At 41.1% G+C, this 18997-nt stretch overlaps 1 protein-coding gene across 1 annotated transcript; it reads left to right on the top strand.

Annotated features, from left to right (window-relative positions):
* The first annotated feature begins 1778 nt into the window (after positions 1-1778).
* On the top strand, positions 1779-14104 carry LOC134570674 (interferon-induced very large GTPase 1-like). Its single transcript, XM_063428606.1, has 3 exons — positions 1779-1962; positions 3277-3579; positions 8608-14104. Exons 1-3 carry the CDS (start codon positions 1779-1781, stop codon positions 13341-13343), a joined length of 5223 nt encoding a protein of 1740 aa, XP_063284676.1. The 3' UTR covers positions 13344-14104.
* The last annotated feature ends 4893 nt before the right edge of the window (positions 14105-18997 follow it).

Genomic DNA, 18997 nt, shown 5'->3' with positions numbered 1-18997 from the left:
TTAGAGATTAAGATACAATTATTTAAGGTAAATTAAATCTGTTTGAAAGTGAAACCAGTTTTTTTCATGCAGGCTCTGTCAATCATAGCCAGGGGAGGTGTGGCTAGGGCTGCATAAACAGAAACAAAGTGATTTAACTCCTAAATGACAGTGAATTGTGCAGTGAAATTGCAGGGGAATGATCTATACATTAAAACTGCTTCATTTAGCCAAAGTAACTTAGGTGATTATAGTCGTTATTTAACTAATTTCATTTTAGCTAGTCCACACAAGTTTTGTTTCCATATATCCCTCTTAAGTTTCCATACTTAAGCAAGAGTATGTGAAGAGTAGTTAGGGTTGCCACCTTTCTTGGGAAGAAATACAGGCCTTACTAATTTGCATAACTAATTATGTATGTGGGACATCACATGATGTAAATCACAAGGAGTGATAGAGAAAAGTCTGTGAAATCACCAAAAAACGACTTACAGTTTGATACTGATGTACAGATGGATTGCCCATTGTCCCCTAGTGTCTGTGTCCCCATGTCTCGCACTGTCCCCATGTTACCAGGGGACACTGTGAGACATGGGGACACTGAGACACTTGGGGACACTGGAAAACATGGGGACATAGACACTGGGAGACATGTGGACAGAGGGAGACATGGGGACACTGATACACTAGGGACACTGAGAGACTTGGGCACACAGACAATAGGGACACTGGGAGACATGGGAACACCGAGACACTAGGGACACTGAGACACACTGGCTGTGTTCCTAGTGTCTCAGTGTCCCCATGTCTCAGTGTCCCCATGTGTGTCTGTGTCTCCAAGTCTTCCAGCGTCCCCTAGTGTCTCAGTGTTCCCAAGTCTCAGTGTCCCCAAGTGTGTCTACGTCCCAGTGTCTCCAAGTGTCCCCAAGTGTCTCAGCGTCCCCAGAGGTCTCCCTGAGTCCCCATGTCTCATAGTGTCCCCTAGTGTCTCAGTGTCCCCATGTCTCCCTACAGCCTTTACCCTATCCTTTACTTCTTTGAGCTGTAGGCTGTCTCTGCAGGCTGGGAGCTGCTGTCTGGACTCTCTGTGCTGTTTAGGTGCTCCCCTGCAGATCAGTGTGAGTAGAGAGATGAAGGTATATGCTGTAACTTTCTATCCCTGCCTCTCTCTCTTTTTTTTTTTTTATTCTTTATTTTTGTTGTGCATGGTTTAACAATAGGCTTACTCAGCCACGATAGCAGTCGTAAGCAGTAACAGGCATAACAGTCAAAACATGGCATATGAAAATACAGCACAATTTTTAGATTATGTTGAGAGGTCATACGTTTAACATTTAAAAGCAATGCACAGTTTTATATATTTTAGTTTAGTTCTTACAGTGTAGTTACATAGCTGCCTTGCACAGGCTAGTGATATTAGTTATTAACAGGAGAGACTGTAAGCAAGGTTACTCAGGCTAGTAATTTTTAAACAAGCGTAGTCTAAACGTTTAGGTTCTATTGAGTGTTTCAGTATACGTGTGTAACGAGAGTGAGTTACAGGGTTGTAGCATGTATTATACAGGTTAGGTACAAGCTGTGTAATAGCGACCTGTTCGGCTGTCCTATGATGTAGGCAAGTCTACAACACAGTTAGTATAGTCTAGTGTAGTATAATGGTGTTTATAACTTTGATGGTGTGTGTTGTGGAAAAAACATTTGGAATGAGCCGTGGCAGTGTCACTAGTGTTACAAGCTAGGTTGTTTGCTTAAGTAGATTAGCAAGTTTAAGTGAGTATGCATTGTACAACTTAAGGCATATGGAGAGTCCCCATGAAGTATACCCCGGCTCAGGCTATGCGTGTGGTAGAGCCAGTCAGTCCCTGTGTGGTCAGCTGATGCCTGCGCTGGAGGTTTCAGATGTTTATGCCCAGGATACCTCTTTGGTCTGGGTCAGCTGCAAAGTGGTTTCTGACGGCGAGAGCAGAGGCGGCAAACGGACAGGTAAGGAGCTGAGAGGGTGAGTCTTCGACATCGTTGTGGTTGTCTCTGTTATTCTGAGGTGGTGACTAGTAAGGGACCAAAGCTGGATGCCGCCGGGTCGCGTGGCTACCATTACAGACTGCATGCCTTCGTTTGGTGCCTGAGGGAGTGGGTAAGGTCTCTACGTCCACTGTGGGGTTACTGCCACTGACCTGTCCTGCCATTCGCTCAGCTGTCGGCTTTCCTGGTGTGTGAGACCACGTTGGTTGTGGGATTCTTTGCGTTGCAGGCCGCCGTCATCTTGAGTAGGCGAGTTGTTGCTTCCACCCCTCTGTGGCCATCCCACAGGGCCCGCACGTGTATGCCCATGCTTGCGGACGTGCCGTGGTGGACCGCGATAACCCCCGACGGTCTGGGGGGGGGGGGGGAGGTTCTGCTTCTGCAGGACTTTGGGACTGGAGGACCGGCCGCGTCCCCAGCCCCGCATCAACTGCTAGGCCGCAGGTCGGACCTGCCTCGGCTGGTGCCGGCGGAGTGCTAATATTGCCCCAGTCCTGTTTCCACCAGGGGCTCCGTGGGGTGAGTGGGTTTGGAGCCTGTTTAGCCCGGCTAGTTTGCGGCAAGGAAGGCTTAAATTCAGCCCTTTGGCGGGAGCCCTGGGTGTTTGCGACCACTCCGCATGGCGGTCAAGCTCCACCCCCCATCCCTGCCTCTCTCCACACACAGCTACCCCTACCGGCCGGTGCTGGTAATGCAGAGTAATCTCTGTTTAAACTGAGAAAAATTCCGGTATTTGTATTGCCCGTATTACTGCAACATCGGCATTGGCCATACAGCTTTAAATAAATACCAGCCAGGTGGCAACCCTAAGAGTAGTGTTTAAAAAGAAATAAAAAAAATTGAAAGTAAAAAAAAAAAAAAAATCTTTTTTTTTTTTTAAATCAATGGGCCTATTCCATGGGCCTGGGCCTGGAGCTGCAGCTCCATTAGCCCCTATGTTAATCCGGCCCTGCTTACTCCCCTTGGGCTGAAAGGCTGGCACAGTACGAGGGGAATTATTGAATATCTGATTATTATGGCTGTCTGCCCAGCCTCAGCTTGCTGCGGCCCACCGGGAAATTTCCCGGTATCCCGGTGGGCCAGTCCGGCACTGCAAGTGGATGCACATTCCAGCATAACATCTTCATTTATGTGTTTGTTTCATTTAATATTTTTCCATGCATTCCTAATATAAATGTGTTTTTCTGGAAGCAATGACATGTCATCTTATTCTGTTTTTGTTCTGGAAATTTATGTCACTAAGATTTCCTCTTATGTTCATTCTTTAATATTTAGAAACCATGGATTTTGCTGTCACGGATGCATCCCATATTCTTAACAGATTGAGGAGGCAGTTAATAGAGGTGTTTGTGGAAGATGTAGATGGTTTGTTGGATGAGCTCACCTCCCTGTATCTGATATCTCCAGAAGAATACCTTAATCTGAATGCAGCTGAAAGCCCGGTAAAGAAAACGGAGAACGTATTGAACCTCATACTTGTGAAAGGAGAACCGGCCTGCGAGAAATTCCTCAAACATCTGGAGAACATGATACTTAGGTTTCCAAAGTTACAGAATCTTTCAGGACACTTCCCAGAAAGTGAGTAATCTGCATAATTATAGCGAAAGCGGGTATTAATTGAATTAAACTAAGAATAACAGATTGTCCGGACCACAATGAAAAGTAAGGAGTATCAAAATTAAAATTGAACTTTTAATATTCAATTGAATATTAAAAGTTAAGTTTTGATACTCTTTACTTTTCCTGGTGGTCAGGGCAACCTGTTATTCTTAATCTGCATAATTATAAAGACTTTGGTTTAAGGATCCATCACCACCCTAAACCAAAATTCGGCGGAGCCAATAGAAATTTAGACGTGATGCCACATGTTACTTGATCTAGAGTCCTGGGGTACAACTAATGTTAAGGTTATGGTTCAAAATAGGGTTAAGGTTGTATCATTGGGTTTACCATTGGGGTCAGAATTTAGGTTCAAGTTAAAACAATAAGGGTAGGGCTAAAATCAGTGTTAGATATATTATTAGTTTTAGGCTTGGAAGTATGATTAGAATGCTCAAGTGATACTTTAGCCAATATGTCTTTTTTTATGTTAAATATATTTTTTATTGTCACCGCAATTCTATTAAAGGATTCCTAACACTACATTGTTCTTCTAACTATCTAGGTGCCCGCAGCTCCTTGCAGGGGTTTAAAAGGTGGAGATCAATGTTGATGAATTCAGCCAATCCAATGCTTACCCATAGGTTGTAATAAATCCACCACCGTCAGCGCGGTGCTCACCTCTTTCTCTGTGACTTGTCGCCCGTGTTGATCTCTCATGCCGCCTGCCTCCTCTCAGTATAAAGGATAAAGGATGTCCTTACGTAAAATAAAAGCACCCCCTGTAATTTTTGCTACTGTAGGGACCTTGTCATTCATTTTCATACTTTGCAGGAGTGACATGGCCCAATCAGTGTGCACATAAGCATATTTAAAGGTACAGCACCTCTATTTTACTTCTCTGTTGTGGTTCTTGTTTCTGGTACCTGATTTGTGCTTTTATACTCCCCTTCTATCAGTGACATCAAAGTAGGACATTTTACTTCCTTGTTTGATGTCCGCAATTGCTACAAGTTGTGCTCTATTGGCATTTCTTTCCTCCCCTCTCTGTGTGGATAGCCTGAACCACAGCTACAATCGACAGATCACTGCATACAATGTGTTTCAGCAAACTGTAAACTGAGCTGCGAATAAACTGATAGCAGCCGTCTGTTCCCTTATATTTAGGCATTGCCATTAAACTGATGATTGAACAGACTAATCTCTACACAAGTCATATCTATTACATTAAACTTAGTGATTAGGATGACATAAATCCAACACAATCACTGCGCATGTCTAAATGTTCCAGCACAGCGATTAATTGTGGGGTGGGGGACAGGACTGAAACAAGTTCATCATAATTCTTACAGTAGGCAGTCAGATAGAATGCCATTCCTCATTATTGTGCAAGGTGTTCCTTTGCACCATGATCTGTCAGGACGCCTGAGCTGTGCCAATGGTGAAGTGTGGGCACGAGGAATGAAACTATGGTAGGCACATATGGTAATAAAGAAAGGGAAAGAATGAATCCTCCTGTGTATAGGATACCTGGCTGGGACTGATGGATATACAGAATTATCATGGTTTATGATATCCATCTGACACAGCCATTCCTCCTCTGGAAAAGAAACTCTAAGCTTAGAGATATAAATGGTATGAGGACAGAGAAGGTCTTCTGACTCCACCACTTGATGCTGTTATCTAATGACAGCCTGACAAGACAATATCCAGATTAATTGTTTAGGTTATCATCTGATGTCAGAGATGCTATCAGAACAAACTGAGCATGTATATAAGGTTTAATACACAAAAAATGTTTGTTTTTTCAAATATGCCCCAAAATCTTGACATGCTTAGCTTCTTCAGAATATTTACCCCAGCAGAGTCATCAGTACGGGAAGAAGGGCACATGGCAGAGCTCACCACCAAAGAGAAAAGTACAACAATAATAAAAAAAAAAAGTTAAACAGCCTTCATAAAAACATTAGTACGAATCAATGTCAATAATTTGAGGAGGGAGGGTGAAGCTACCAGACCCTCTGCAGAAATGTAGAGACTGAAAGGAGTCCTGGCAGATATCTCTGTGGGGTGTAAATGAGTGCCGGAACAATGATGACAATTAGTGGGACTTTATGGACTAATTCACTTTGCATTGCTCTACAATGAAATATACAAAGCTAGGCTATCTAAACACTCTGACCAATTCTCCATGTTTGTCATTATAAAAAATCATCAAATATCCTAAAGTTAATTCCAACATCTGGTAGATGTTTATTATGGCTAAAAATACAGACACAGCTTTCCATTGTTAACCCTTACATTTAACTTATGCATGTTACTGACATACTCCTCCACTGATACCGACAACTATTTAGAATCCACTGTTTCATATTTAAACATAGATCAAGCAGTAGGCACACTTTTCAATACATTACATTACAACAATAACTCTAAACACTATAAAAGGTTCTATCAGTGCATTCTCATTTCACTTCACCAAAACAACTTTGCCTTCATGAAGCAGTGTTGGTGTATAGATTATGTATCTTTGCCATTTAGGAGTTTAATAACTTTGTTTATGCGGCCTTAGGCAATCCTCCCAACATGTGACTTACACAGCCTTCCTAAATACTTCCTGAAAAGAGTCATCTAATGTTTACACTTCCATTATCGCAAATCCTGTTTAATTTAAAATTACTTATCTCCTCGTCTGTTAAAACCTTGCTAGACCCTGCAGGAGCCTCCTGTATGTAATTAAAGTTCAATTTACGGAGCAGGAGATAAAAAGTTAACATCTGATTAAAAGTGAAACAATTTTGTTTTCATGCAGGCTGTGTCAGTCACAGCCAGGGTAGGTATGATTATGGCTGCATAAACAGAAACAATTGATTTGAAGGGACACATTAGTCACCTTTATTCACAACTCTAGCTTAATTAGGCTGTTTTGATGTATAGATCATGCCCCTGCAGGTTCACTCCTTAATTCTCTGCCATTTAAGAGTTAAATCACTTTGTTTATACAGCTTTAGGCACACCTCCCAGCATGCGACTTGCACAGCCTTCCTAAACACTTCCTGTAAATAGTCATCTAATGTTTACACTTCCTTCAAATGCTGCCTAATTTAGAATTTAGATTATCCTGCTCTATTAATAGCTTGCTATACCATGCAGGAGCCCCCTGTGTGTGATTAAACTATTTTAATCAATTAACAGACCATGAGATAAAAACATTTAAAGGCAAGTTACATCTAAATGAAAATTAAACATTTTTTTCATGCTTTCTGTTTTAGTCACAGCCATAAGGGGGGTGACTAGGGCTGCATAAGCTGAATTATTATTATTATTTATATAGTGCCATCAGATTCCGTAGCGCCGTACAATGGGTGGACTAACAGACATGTAATTGTAACCAGGCAACTGGACGTACAGGAACAGAGAGGTGGAGAGCCCTGCTCAATGAGCTTACATTCTAGAGGGATTGGGGTATAGTGACACAAAAGGGTAAAAGTAGGGAAACAAAGTAAGTTGTTAGAAAAGTATTCACTGAGGGCTTAGTAGGTAATTTTTGACAGTTGCAGTGGAGGGAGTGGGGGATAAAAACCTGCTAACAGTTTAATTGATATGCTTTCTTGAAGAAGTGAGTCTTCAGTGATTTTTTGAATGAGTGGAGACTGAGTGAAAGTCTAACAGAGAAGGGAAGGGAGTTCCACAGAAGACGTGCAGCCCTGGAGAAATCTTGGAGGTGAGCATTAGAGGTGGGTGTACGGACAGAGGATATATGTAGGTCATTGGCGGAGTGTAGGGGCCTCGACGGGACATACTTGTGTATTAGGGAGGATAGGTAGGTTGGAGCAGCATTATGTACGGACTTGTAAGCATGCACCAGAATTTTAAATTGAGCCCTATATCTAACTGGAAGCCAATGCAGGGACTAACAGAGCGGGGAGGCATGGGAGGTGCGAGCGGACAGGAAAATGAACCTTGCCGTTGCATTCATTATAGAATGCAGAGGTGCAAGCTGGGAACACGCAAGACCACTGAAAAGGGTATTGCAGTAGTTAAGGCGAAAGAGAACAACGGCATGGGCCAGCACCTTAGCTGCATCCGGGGTTAAATAGGGGTGGATGCGCGCTATGTTTTTGAGATGGAAGTGACAGGATTTCGCGATTGATTGGACATGAGGGGTAAAGGAGAGGTTGGAGTTTAAAAGAACATCCAGGCAGCGAGCCGGCGAGGTAGAGGTGATGGTAGCGCCGTTGACTTAGAGGGAGACAGACATGGGAGTAGTAACACTTGAGGGAGGAAAGACCAGAAGTTCTGTTTTGGACAGGTTGAGTTTAAGGAAGTGAGCAGCCATCCAGATGGAAATCGCAGGATGATCTATACTCCAAAACTGCTTCATTAAGCTAAAGTTGTTTTAGTGGCTATAGTGTCCTTTTAATATCTCAATACACCTGAAACATTTCAAAAGATATTTACTGAAAACTACAGACATCATGTTCATAGACAGGCTTTAGTACTTACATGTACTTGACTATAGATTACATTATTTTTTAAATATAAGACATATTGAGAGTTTGCATCCTTTATTTGTCTTTTTCTCTTTATACTTAGATGTCTTTGTTAATCAGATAGAAAGAGGTGACGATTTTTACCATCTGACATGGAACCAGGTGTTATTTAACAACTCCTATTAATCTCTAGGGGTAGGCATTTAAACTATCATCAGCAGCGCATTACTAGTTGTTAAATGTTATATTTGTAGCAGGGAAACAGCCCATAATCGCTAATGATAGTGACAGGCATTTTAACGATAACCGACTTGTTAATGATTACAATAAGCCCATTGTTGGGAGGGAAGATGTTAAGCAAGGGTCCAGTAGGATATTTGAAGAACCAACATTTGCAAGATAATATATTTCGGTAATGTGGTAGGTGCTCTGAAAGTGGTGAAGTGAGGTGTTCTCTTATAATCCTCTATTTGTTCTGTAAAAATTATTACAAATGCTTCTCATTTCTTCACAGACAAAAGAACAGATTTGGAAGAACTCCTAGTGAAGTTGGAAATGGAACGCTTTGCACATTCTAAGCTCACACTGAAGAGGATTCTTAATATTGGGAAAGAAAATATAACAAACACTGACCCTCAGAATATACAGGATATTCCCTGGCATTTCTTAAAGAAACTCCTGGCTCTCAACAGAAGTGCCCGAAACATTCAGTGCAAGAAAAATACTTATAGCCAAGCTTCAGATATAGATATAAATACATCTAATGACCTGTTTAAAGTGCCTGGCTTCAGTATTGAAGAAGATAGGTCACATTGTCTCCACCCTCTGGATGTTCTGTGTGTTCTCCTGCATTGTTCTGATAACTTTCTACAGCAGGAAATTGTAGCAAAGATGTCCATGTGTCAGTTTGCTGTCCCTTTGCTGCTCCCTATTGGTGATAGAACAAACTGCACCTTCATGCTATGGGCAATGAGAGATATAGTGAAAAGATGGAGACCTCATTCATTAGCAGATAGAAAAGGGTTTAAAGAAGATAATGTGGTGAACATATCAATGCCGACCTTCTCTTTTGTCAGACTGGGGAAAACCAAGTTATCCAAATCTAAAATCCTGAATCAGGTTCTCAGCCCAGCTCAGCAATATCATGACTTTTTCATACATGACAACATGGAAGGAGGGAATATAGAGAGGAAATTATCTAATGGGCTAGTGGAAATGTCCTGGTATTTTCCATCTGGGAGTGAAAGTTCTGACATTTTCCCAGAGCCGATTGCAGTGACCAATCTACGTGGAGACCTGGAGTCTAACTTGACACAGTTCATTTTCTTAACCCGAGTCTCATCAGCTGTGTTTATATTTATTAAGCACATTGGGGAGAGAGAATTTAGACTGTTGTCAAACTGTGATAACAAAGACACAAAGTATTATATCATCATCACTCCGAGTCCTGGGACAAATGTCAACAAAGAGACACTTCAGAATTTGCAAAACATAATGTCCAAGCTACAGCTTGTAATGGATAATATTATAATAAAGACCAACACAGATAATGATACAGCTCTTATGAAAAAAATCCAATTGTCTATCAATTGTTTCTTAAATGATAACCCCAAAATAACAGATATTAGAAATATGGAAAAACAGATAATTGGACTTGATATCTGTGTAGATGAAACTTCCAATGGATGCTGTAAAGCCAAAGAGATTGCTGAGAAAATAACTAAGGAGATAAGAGATGTGTCACAGTATAAAAAAGAATCATTGATTCTGCAGGGAGATCTGTGGAAGCAAATATCTATAAAAGAAAAAGAAATGTGTAGAATGAAAAACCAGGGACATAAAGATGCACAAAAATATCTGGGTGAACTGAGATCTGAACGCACCTCATTACACAAGACACAATATGGTCATTCTCTTCCTAGTGGCTTAATGCAATTTACTGATGCCATTGTTAATTTATCTCCCATAGAGAAACATTTTTTTCTAAAGTGGATGAAATTGGATCTTGATTTAATTGCTAGGGTTAATCTGTCTGATTTACAGGCCAACTACAAGGAGAAGTGCAACAGCCCACTCGATAATCAAGATGAACTGAAACAGCTAGATCAGAAAATATCTGACAGCTCACTGGGAATTGAACATTTCCTGCGTGAGATGGGGCAGTTTTATGAAGCTGAGTTTTCTATGGTAAATGAAGAAATAATCAGTAAAGACATAAGGCAGTTTACCAGACTCCCAGGAATAGCAGCTGATCTCCTGCTGGATGGGTTCCCATTGGAGCTGATTGATGGAGATGCCTCCAATATCCCTCTGCAGTGGATAACTGATGTCCTGACTGAGCTGGACACCAAGACAGGAGGACAATGCAGAATGAGAGTGATCACTGTGCTGGGAGTTCAGAGTACGGGGAAATCCACCCTTCTAAACACCATGTTTGGTTTGCAGTTCCCGGTGGCCAGTGGACGATGCACACGAGGGGCTTTCATGACATTTATTAAAGTAGAAGATGACTTTCAGGAAGAGCTGGGCTGTGACTTTATTCTGGTTATAGATACGGAAGGTCTGAAAGCTCCTGAATTAGCTTCTCTGGAGGACAGTTATGAACATGACAATGAGCTGGCAACGTTAGTGGTCGGGCTGAGTGATATCACCATTATTAATATGTCCATGGAAAACATAGCAGAAATGAAGGATATCTTGCAAATTGTGGTCCATGCGTTTCTTAGAATGAAAGAAATAGGAAAGAAACCCAAATGCCAATTTGTCCATCAGAATGTGAGTGATGTGTCCGCTCATGAGAAGAACATGAGAGATAGAAAGAAGCTATTAGAACAGTTAGATGAGATGACTAATATTGCAACAAAAATGGAAAAAAAGCATAGCATTTCAAAGTTTTGTGATGTGATGGACTATGACACAGAGAAAGACAGCTGGTACATTCCTGGTTTGTGGCATGGAGTCCCACCCATGGCACCTGTAAACTATGGTTATAGTGAGAAGGTTTCTGAACTGAAAATGTTTTTAGCTGATAACCTGAAAACACAGAACTCTTCAAACAAACCTCTTAACATTAAAGAATTTATTGAATGGATAAAAAGTTTGTGGAATGCAGTAAAATATGAAAAGTTTATCTTTAGTTTCAGAAATAGTGTGTTTGCAGAAGCATATAATAAGTTGTCTATGCAATTTTCTCAGTGGGAATGGGACTTTACCAAAGCCGTGCACAGCTGGGTGATTAACACCGAGACACTGATTAGGAATCAGACAGCAGATACATTAAATACTGAGAGAGACACCCATTATGAGGATGAGCTACAGAAGTTGTTGTGTCAAGAGGAAAGTAAGATGTCGGAGTTGTTAGGAAAGTATTTTGAGAATAAATCTGAAAATGTGCATCTAATTGAAAAATACAAAGAAGAGTTTTTCATGAAAGTAAAATTTTTGAAAAATGAACTTGAAAGAAATGCTCTTTATAAGTGTCGTGAGGCTTACCATATCCAGAAATTAAACCATAAGATTCGGTGTATCCAGGTTGAATATCAGAGGAAGATTGAATGCAGAGTTACTGATCTCCTTCGGTCCTGCAGAGAGTTAAACCATCAGCTTAGTGACAAATACTTAGAAGATGAATTTAATACCATGTGGGAGAATACAAGCTCAGCTTTACAGATTGAACCATTACAAAGACGAAATATAAGTCAAACCATTCTACTTCAACTGCAAAATGAAATGAGCCTCAAAGGATCAGACATCAATAAAAAATTACTTAATGTGATTAGCTTAGAGGAATATGGGAAAAAAGAATTTCAGATGCGTGAAAGTTATGTTGATCCATCTTGGCTTTCTGTGAAACAAAACAAGCTATATATTATAGACCACTACGACAAAATATCACAGCTTGGGAAGTCTCTAATTGAGATAAGTGATGGATATGTTACAGAAAAGGTTAACACAAGGTTAGACTATGATGACACTTACTTCCAGGAATTATTACAATCAATCGATTTCAGATTGCAGAATCAGGATGTAAGAGGGATTCACTTCTCCTCTATATTTGAATTAGACATCAAGCTTCTAATCTTTGGACGAGCTACTCAAGCCTTTCAGAAGATGCATGAGGAATTTATCCAAGAGAATGATCCAAAGATCTGCCTAGAAAAGCTGAAATCTAAATATTTTTCAACTTTTCTCACTATTTACCATGAAAAGGACCAGAGCCAGCATAGAGCAAAACTGTTTTGTGAGCTTTGCCTGAAGCCAGCTTTAACCAAGTATATTTTCAATCAACTCGGAAAAGAAATAGTTGATGATATTTTAAAAAGTTCTGACAATAAGATATTTAACAGTAGATCCTTTTTTCAGGCTGCCGTACTAAAGGATCTGTTAGAAAAAGAAGATTTTCACAATATTTTGAAATATATTAAAGAATATCCACTTTTTGTGAAGGACTGGATTTTAAAATTCATTTTAGGCAAATACAAGAAACCCTCCCAGTTAGAAACTTTACAAACAAACATTCTGTCTACTATTGTTAAACAAAATATACACATTCTATCAAATGAAGAATATCTAACATGTCCTAATATTGCAAACTTTTTGGAAAACATTTGTGAGAAGTTAAACCATGAATTAATAATTCCACAGTATCAAATTAATATGGTCACATTTAGTAATAATGTAAATGTTGACCAGTTTTCTAAAGATGTTAAAATGTTTATCTCAGAAACAGAAAACCAAATACTATCAAAAGTAAAACGTTTGAGCATTGAAACCATTCTTACCAAGGTCACATCGAATCCAGTGGATGAATTGCTGAAGAAGGTGATGGGATGTGGGAAGCAGTGTCCGTTCTGTAAAGTCCCCTGTGAGGCCGGAGGAACTGGTCATACAGAGCACTTTGCATCCATTCACAGACCTCAAGGCTTACGTAAACTTAGATGGGACCCAGACGATTCACTGGCTGTAAATATTTGTTCTACTTCGGTGGTGTCTAGTGATTGTTTTTGGAATTGCAAAACAGGAGGGAAACATCACAGTTATAAGGAATATCGTACTTTTTATCCAGATTGGGCCATCCAACCTGATCCCAGTATCCAATCTTCTGATTATTGGAAATACATCTTTGTGAAATTTAACAAGCATTTTGCAATAGAATATGGACTAAAGCCAGCTAAGCTACCAGAGGAATGGAAACAAATAAGCAAAGAACAAGCTCTGAGAAGCCTGAAAGAAGTGTTTAATATGAATTAATGACAAAACATGTCAGTTTGATTATACCTAATATGATATCAGTTCATTCCCTAATGATTCCTTCACTGATCTGATATTTAATTTAAATAATTAACAGACTGCATAGAAATTGTCAGTCAGAAATGATTTGACTACTTAAAAGAGAATTGCAAGAGGAGACTCCTGGCACCATAATCACTACGTTGGTGGTGAACAGCCCACACAAGGTGACAGTGCTGTCACTCATTGTAGCAGATCTATGACTGATAAAGTAGTTTCATTATACTTTGCCTAGTCCAGGATTCAGCAACCTTCAGGATGTAGGGTGTCTTTGCATGGCCCCTGGGGCTCCTGTACCCAAATTGATCAGATGTCGAAATCTCCCCAGCCAGCCCAGATCTCTTCAATGCCCAGTGTGCAAGAGAGCCTCTGGTCTTCGACTTTAGGGGGTGCAGACACCACAAGGAACTCTCTCCTGCGATATGGCATGTATAGTGTTAACATGGCAATGCGCTGTCCAAAGAGTAAAGAGCCAGACAGTGTTAGAGGTAGAAGGGCTCTGCGTCCATTGAAGGTCCAGACTACAAGTCCACTATTGGTGCACCACGGATTAATGAAGATGTATTCCCCCTCCCTGGACAAGGGTATGCAAGAGAATGGAAGGTAAACATTAGTTTAACATGAATTTATTGCAGTAAAGAGATCCCCAAACACCCTCCACTCACAACAGTACAGATAGTCCACACATGCACAACCCCACACACAGAACCCCTTGCACAACACCACAGTCGCAGGAACATGGACAGCAGTGTTTGGTCGTCGAGTGCGTGGAACTATAATCGGACACTCGACGTCCTGAACACCGCTAGGACTTCCAGGACGGTGTATGTTTGTTTATATTCACTTACCAGGAGTGGGGTTCTTGGAGAATAAACTCCCAAACGAGAGACACACGACCACCCAGTTGATAAACCATTCCATTCATCTGTTAGTTCATTAGATTACTCCCGAAAGAGACCGGTCAACAGCATGCTTTGCTACGGAACTATTTGGGGGCTTCGCCTCGTGGCTGACCGGTACAAACTTTGCTCGAATGGTGTTTTAAAACCACCGAACAGATCTGAGTGAAACTTTCACCAAGTGGGCGCTTAGATCCCAGCTGTTTGGCAAAGCATCTTTCAGGAATATTATATTAATATTCAGGAATGTATAGAAATATGTTTTATTGTCAAATAAATATTATGTATTCTCTGTACCTGGGAGTTAATGTAATTAACAAGCAACTATTGCTCAATCTCCTCCCAGGTACAAAACCCCAGCCTATACAAACAAACAAAATGCCACATACACACAGTCCTTACTACACACAAATACTACAAACAACTCACATATACACACACATTACAAGAATCCCACAAACATACGTCACACATCAGACAGCCCATATACAAAAAAAAAATACCTTGAACAGTCCACATCCACACACATAATATCACAGGAGGCCTCATACATAATACCACAACAAGGTACACACATAGATAATACAACAGGCAGTCCACATAAACACAGTACCTTAAACAACTCACACAAACAGCTGCCACCACACACATGCACACAATACATGCATGCACATACAGCCAACTTCAACACACAAAACACAGCAATCAATCCTCTCTACATATAATACAGCAAACAATGCATATACAATACTACACAGAGCCTGTGTATTCATTCACATAACACCACACAGACATGACACACACATGCATAGCACACATAATACATATAGACCATACAATTAAACAACCTCACAAAGTAAGTTTTCTTGATAGCTCAGGTTGAGGTTTCAGGAGATACATAAGAATGACCCAAAGGTATTTTTCAAAAAGTTGTGATCTCAGTACATTTCAATTTTTCACAGTATTCACTGAGAGAAAGACCAAAGTATGTAATAAGAAGAACAATTTTGTGGTCTGTACATTAAGCCAGCGTTTGACATCATATATTTTCAAACATCTTGGGGAAGAAATAGTGGACACTTTAAAAGGATCTGACATTAGCAAATGTAAGAATTGGTCATTTTTCCAGGATACCAAGCTGAAGGATTTTAGCTAAAAAATAATCCCACAATTGTGTTAATTAGATTAGATCAAATGGGAGGTTGAGAAATTCCTATCACATGCCTATCAACACAGAGACGTTCTTGCACTGCTTGGTCTGGAACCTTTTTTTTTTTTTTTTTTTTAAGTCAGGCTGAGTGAGACAGATATATGAGGGTCAGATATGCCTGCAATAAAGGTGAGGAAAGGGGGGTACATGCATCTAAGCACAGAGATTAAGTGATGGTTGTATCAATAAAATAAGGGAGGAGGCAGCGAAAAGAGATCAGAGGGAAAATAGAGGAATGCATGTAGGTGAATAAAACAATTACATACAGAGCTAGTAAAACTAAACTTCAGCATAACAGACAATACATAGAGGCAGGGATCCATTTTGCCGCCCTTTCATGAATGCAACTACGTTCTATTCTATTGACCTCCAGCAGCTGTCAGCTGATATCGATTATCAACTGCTATCCATCCCTTCCCTCTCCTGTCCTTCACTGGCCATCTCCACATATAACACTACCCTTACCTCTGCCTTGAACGCTGCAGCCCCACTCCAAACATGCACCTCGAGGAGGATCCCCCCCCCCCTGCTATCTGCAGAGTTGCTCCCGCTGTGCTGAACGCTGCTGGAGGAAGTTCGCTCCCAGTCAGACTTTCTCCATCATAGATTCATATTGTGTTCATACAGCGCATCCCTTGCCCTCGTCAAACAGTCATACTTTTCCTCTCTAATTTGTTCATGCTCCCGCAATCCCAGGCGTCTCTTTGACACCTTTAACTCTCTTCTTTGCCCTGCAGTAGCCACCCCTCAAACTAACCTTACAGCCGATAGCTTTGCATGTTACTTTACCGACAAGATTGAACAGCTAAGGAAAGAGCTCTCCCCACCTTGCTGTTCTCTTTCTCAACCACAATGTGATCATGCCTACCCTTCAGACTTTCTCCCCTGCCACTGAACAAGTGGTGGCTGCTATTCTCTCTGGCCTCATCTTTGAGCCTTACATCCAGTCTGTTACCAAATTCTGTAGATTCCAACTTAAAACCATAGCCCGCATCCGCCCCTTTCTAACACAAGATGCTACCAAGGAGCTTGTCCATGCTCTAGTAATTTCCTGCATGGATTATTGTAACACACTCCTAATTGGTCTTCCAAAAAGCCGTATTACCCTGCTACAGTCTGTAATGAATGCTGCCGCCAGACTGATTTTCCTCTCTAGTCACTCCTCTCACACCTCACCCTTTTGTCAGTCCTTACATTGGCTTCCTGTATCTTATAGGAGTCAATGCAAAGTGCTAACCCATACCTATAAAGCACTGACCAATTCTAGCCCCTCTTATATCTCTTCACAGACCCATAGGTATGCCCCTCCTCGTTCCCTCTGCTCTGGTCGTGACCACCTCCTGACTGCTGCTCACACCCGTACGGCCAACTCGCGCTTGCAGGACTTCTCGCGGGCAGCTCCCTTCCTATGGAATAGCCTGCCTACCACCATCAGACTCTCCCCTAGTCTTCAATCCTTTAAAAAGTGCCTTAAAACCCATCTCTTTAGGAAAGCTTATGGCCTCCCAGAGTAACCTCTACCTCACATGCCTGTCTTGCTCTCTCCTAAAGGGCAGCACTTTACTCTCTCCTCCAGCTCTGCTTCTTGCTATTATTTCCCGTCATTTTGTGTTTTACACCCCACCTCCTATAGACTGTAAGCTCCTTTGAGCAGGGTCCACTTCAACCTATCGTTCCTGTAAGTTTTCTTGTAATTGTCCTATTTATAGTTAAATCACCCCCTCTCATAATATTGTAAAGCGCTACGGAATCTCACTAAACACTGAATTGCAGTGAAGAGACATTTAGGAAAAGAGACACACTTAGTAGACATTAAAGGGAAACTATGTTGCCAGGAAAACAAACTTGTTTTCCTGGCACCATAGCGACCCCCTCCGATAGCGCACCACCACCCCAACCCCTTGTGGTGCAGAAGAAGTTAAAAACCCTTCTGTTTCTTACCTGGGTCCAGCGCTGATGTCTTCTTTCGGCGCTGACTTGGGTCTGCCTTCACTTTTCAATGGCCGCACTCACCTTTTAATTTCCCCATAGGAAAACATTATGCAATGCTTTCCTATGGAGTTTGGGTGACGCTAGACGTCCCTATGAATAGCCACTAGAGGTGGAGTTAACCATGAATTGTAATTTTTGCAGTTTCTCTGCAGAGTAAGGGCAGTGGGTCAGTGCATCCAGATCACTTCAATCAGCTGAAGTGGTCTGGGTGCCTATAGTGTCCCTTTAAGTGAAAGCAGATGCACGGTGGGAAAGAACGGAAACAGTCTGGGGAGACATTTAGGGAAAAGATAGAGAGACTGTTGAGATATTTAGGAAACAAAAACTGGGAAACATTTTATGAGAGAGACATAGTGAGAACACATTTATGGAAAGAAAGAGACACACTCACTGACATACACAGTGTCATTTACACACACTCACTAACACACACTCACTGACATACACAGTGTCATTTACACACACTCACTAACACGCACTCACTGACATACACAGTGTCATTTACACACACTCACTAACACACACTCACTGACATACACAGTGTCATTTACACACACTCACTAACACACACTCGCTGACATACACAGTGTCATTTACACACACTCACTAACACACACTCACTGACATACACAGTGTCATTTACACACACTCACTAGCACACATTCACTGACATACACAGTGTCATTTACACACACTCACTGACATACACAGTGTCATTTACACACACTCACTAACACATACACACAGTCTCACTAACACACACACTCACTGACATACACAGTGTCATTTACACACACTCACTAACACACACTCACTGACATACACAGTGTCATTTACACACACTCACTGACATACACAGTGTCATTTACACACACTCACTGACATACACAGTGTCATTTACACACACTCACTAACACACACTCACTGACATACACAGTGTCATTTACACACACTCACTGACATACACAGTGTCATTTACACACACTCACTAACACACACTCACTGACATACACACAATATAAACGAAATCGAATCCTGCGCATCCAGTAATGTTGTGCACACCAAAGTGCTACTGTGATTTATTGAGAGGACATAGTACAAACAGCAGACGTTTGCTAAAAGGACATTAGCACTTTGGTGTGCACACCATTACTGGATGCGCAGGATTCCATTTCTTCTATATTGTGCTTACACTGTTGGAATTGCGGTGGGGAGTCTCTGTTTTTTTTTTTGTATATCTATATTGAATGCATGTAGGCATATTTATTGCCTCTACCTTATCCTATGCATAGTGACATACACACAAATCGTCACTTACATTGTCTCACTAATACACACAATCTCTCACTCATATACACAGTGTTACTTACATACTTTCACTAGCACACACACTCTCACCAACATACACACTCTCACTAACACACATTGCCACTTGCACTGTCACTGACATATACAGTCACTTGCACACTCTCACTAACACACACTCTCACTGACATATACAGTGACACTTTGAC

This window comes from Pelobates fuscus, chromosome 8 (genome assembly GCF_036172605.1).
Source record: "Pelobates fuscus isolate aPelFus1 chromosome 8, aPelFus1.pri, whole genome shotgun sequence".
Lineage (NCBI taxonomy): Eukaryota > Metazoa > Chordata > Amphibia > Anura > Pelobatidae > Pelobates > Pelobates fuscus.
The sequence above is the reverse complement of the archived record's forward strand: the minus strand, read 5'-3'. Positions and strand labels throughout refer to the sequence as shown.

Coding starts and splice junctions, on each gene's coding strand:
- LOC134570674 (XM_063428606.1), top strand. CDS start 1,779: ATGGAGAGTCCCCATGAAGTATACCCCGGCTCAGGCTATGCGTGTGGT. Junction 1,963..3,276: donor CAGAGGCGGCAAACGGACAG/GTAAGGAGCTGA, acceptor TTTAATATTTAG/AAACCATGGATTTTGCTGTC. Junction 3,580..8,607: donor TTCAGGACACTTCCCAGAAA/GTGAGTAATCTG, acceptor ATTTCTTCACAG/ACAAAAGAACAGATTTGGAA.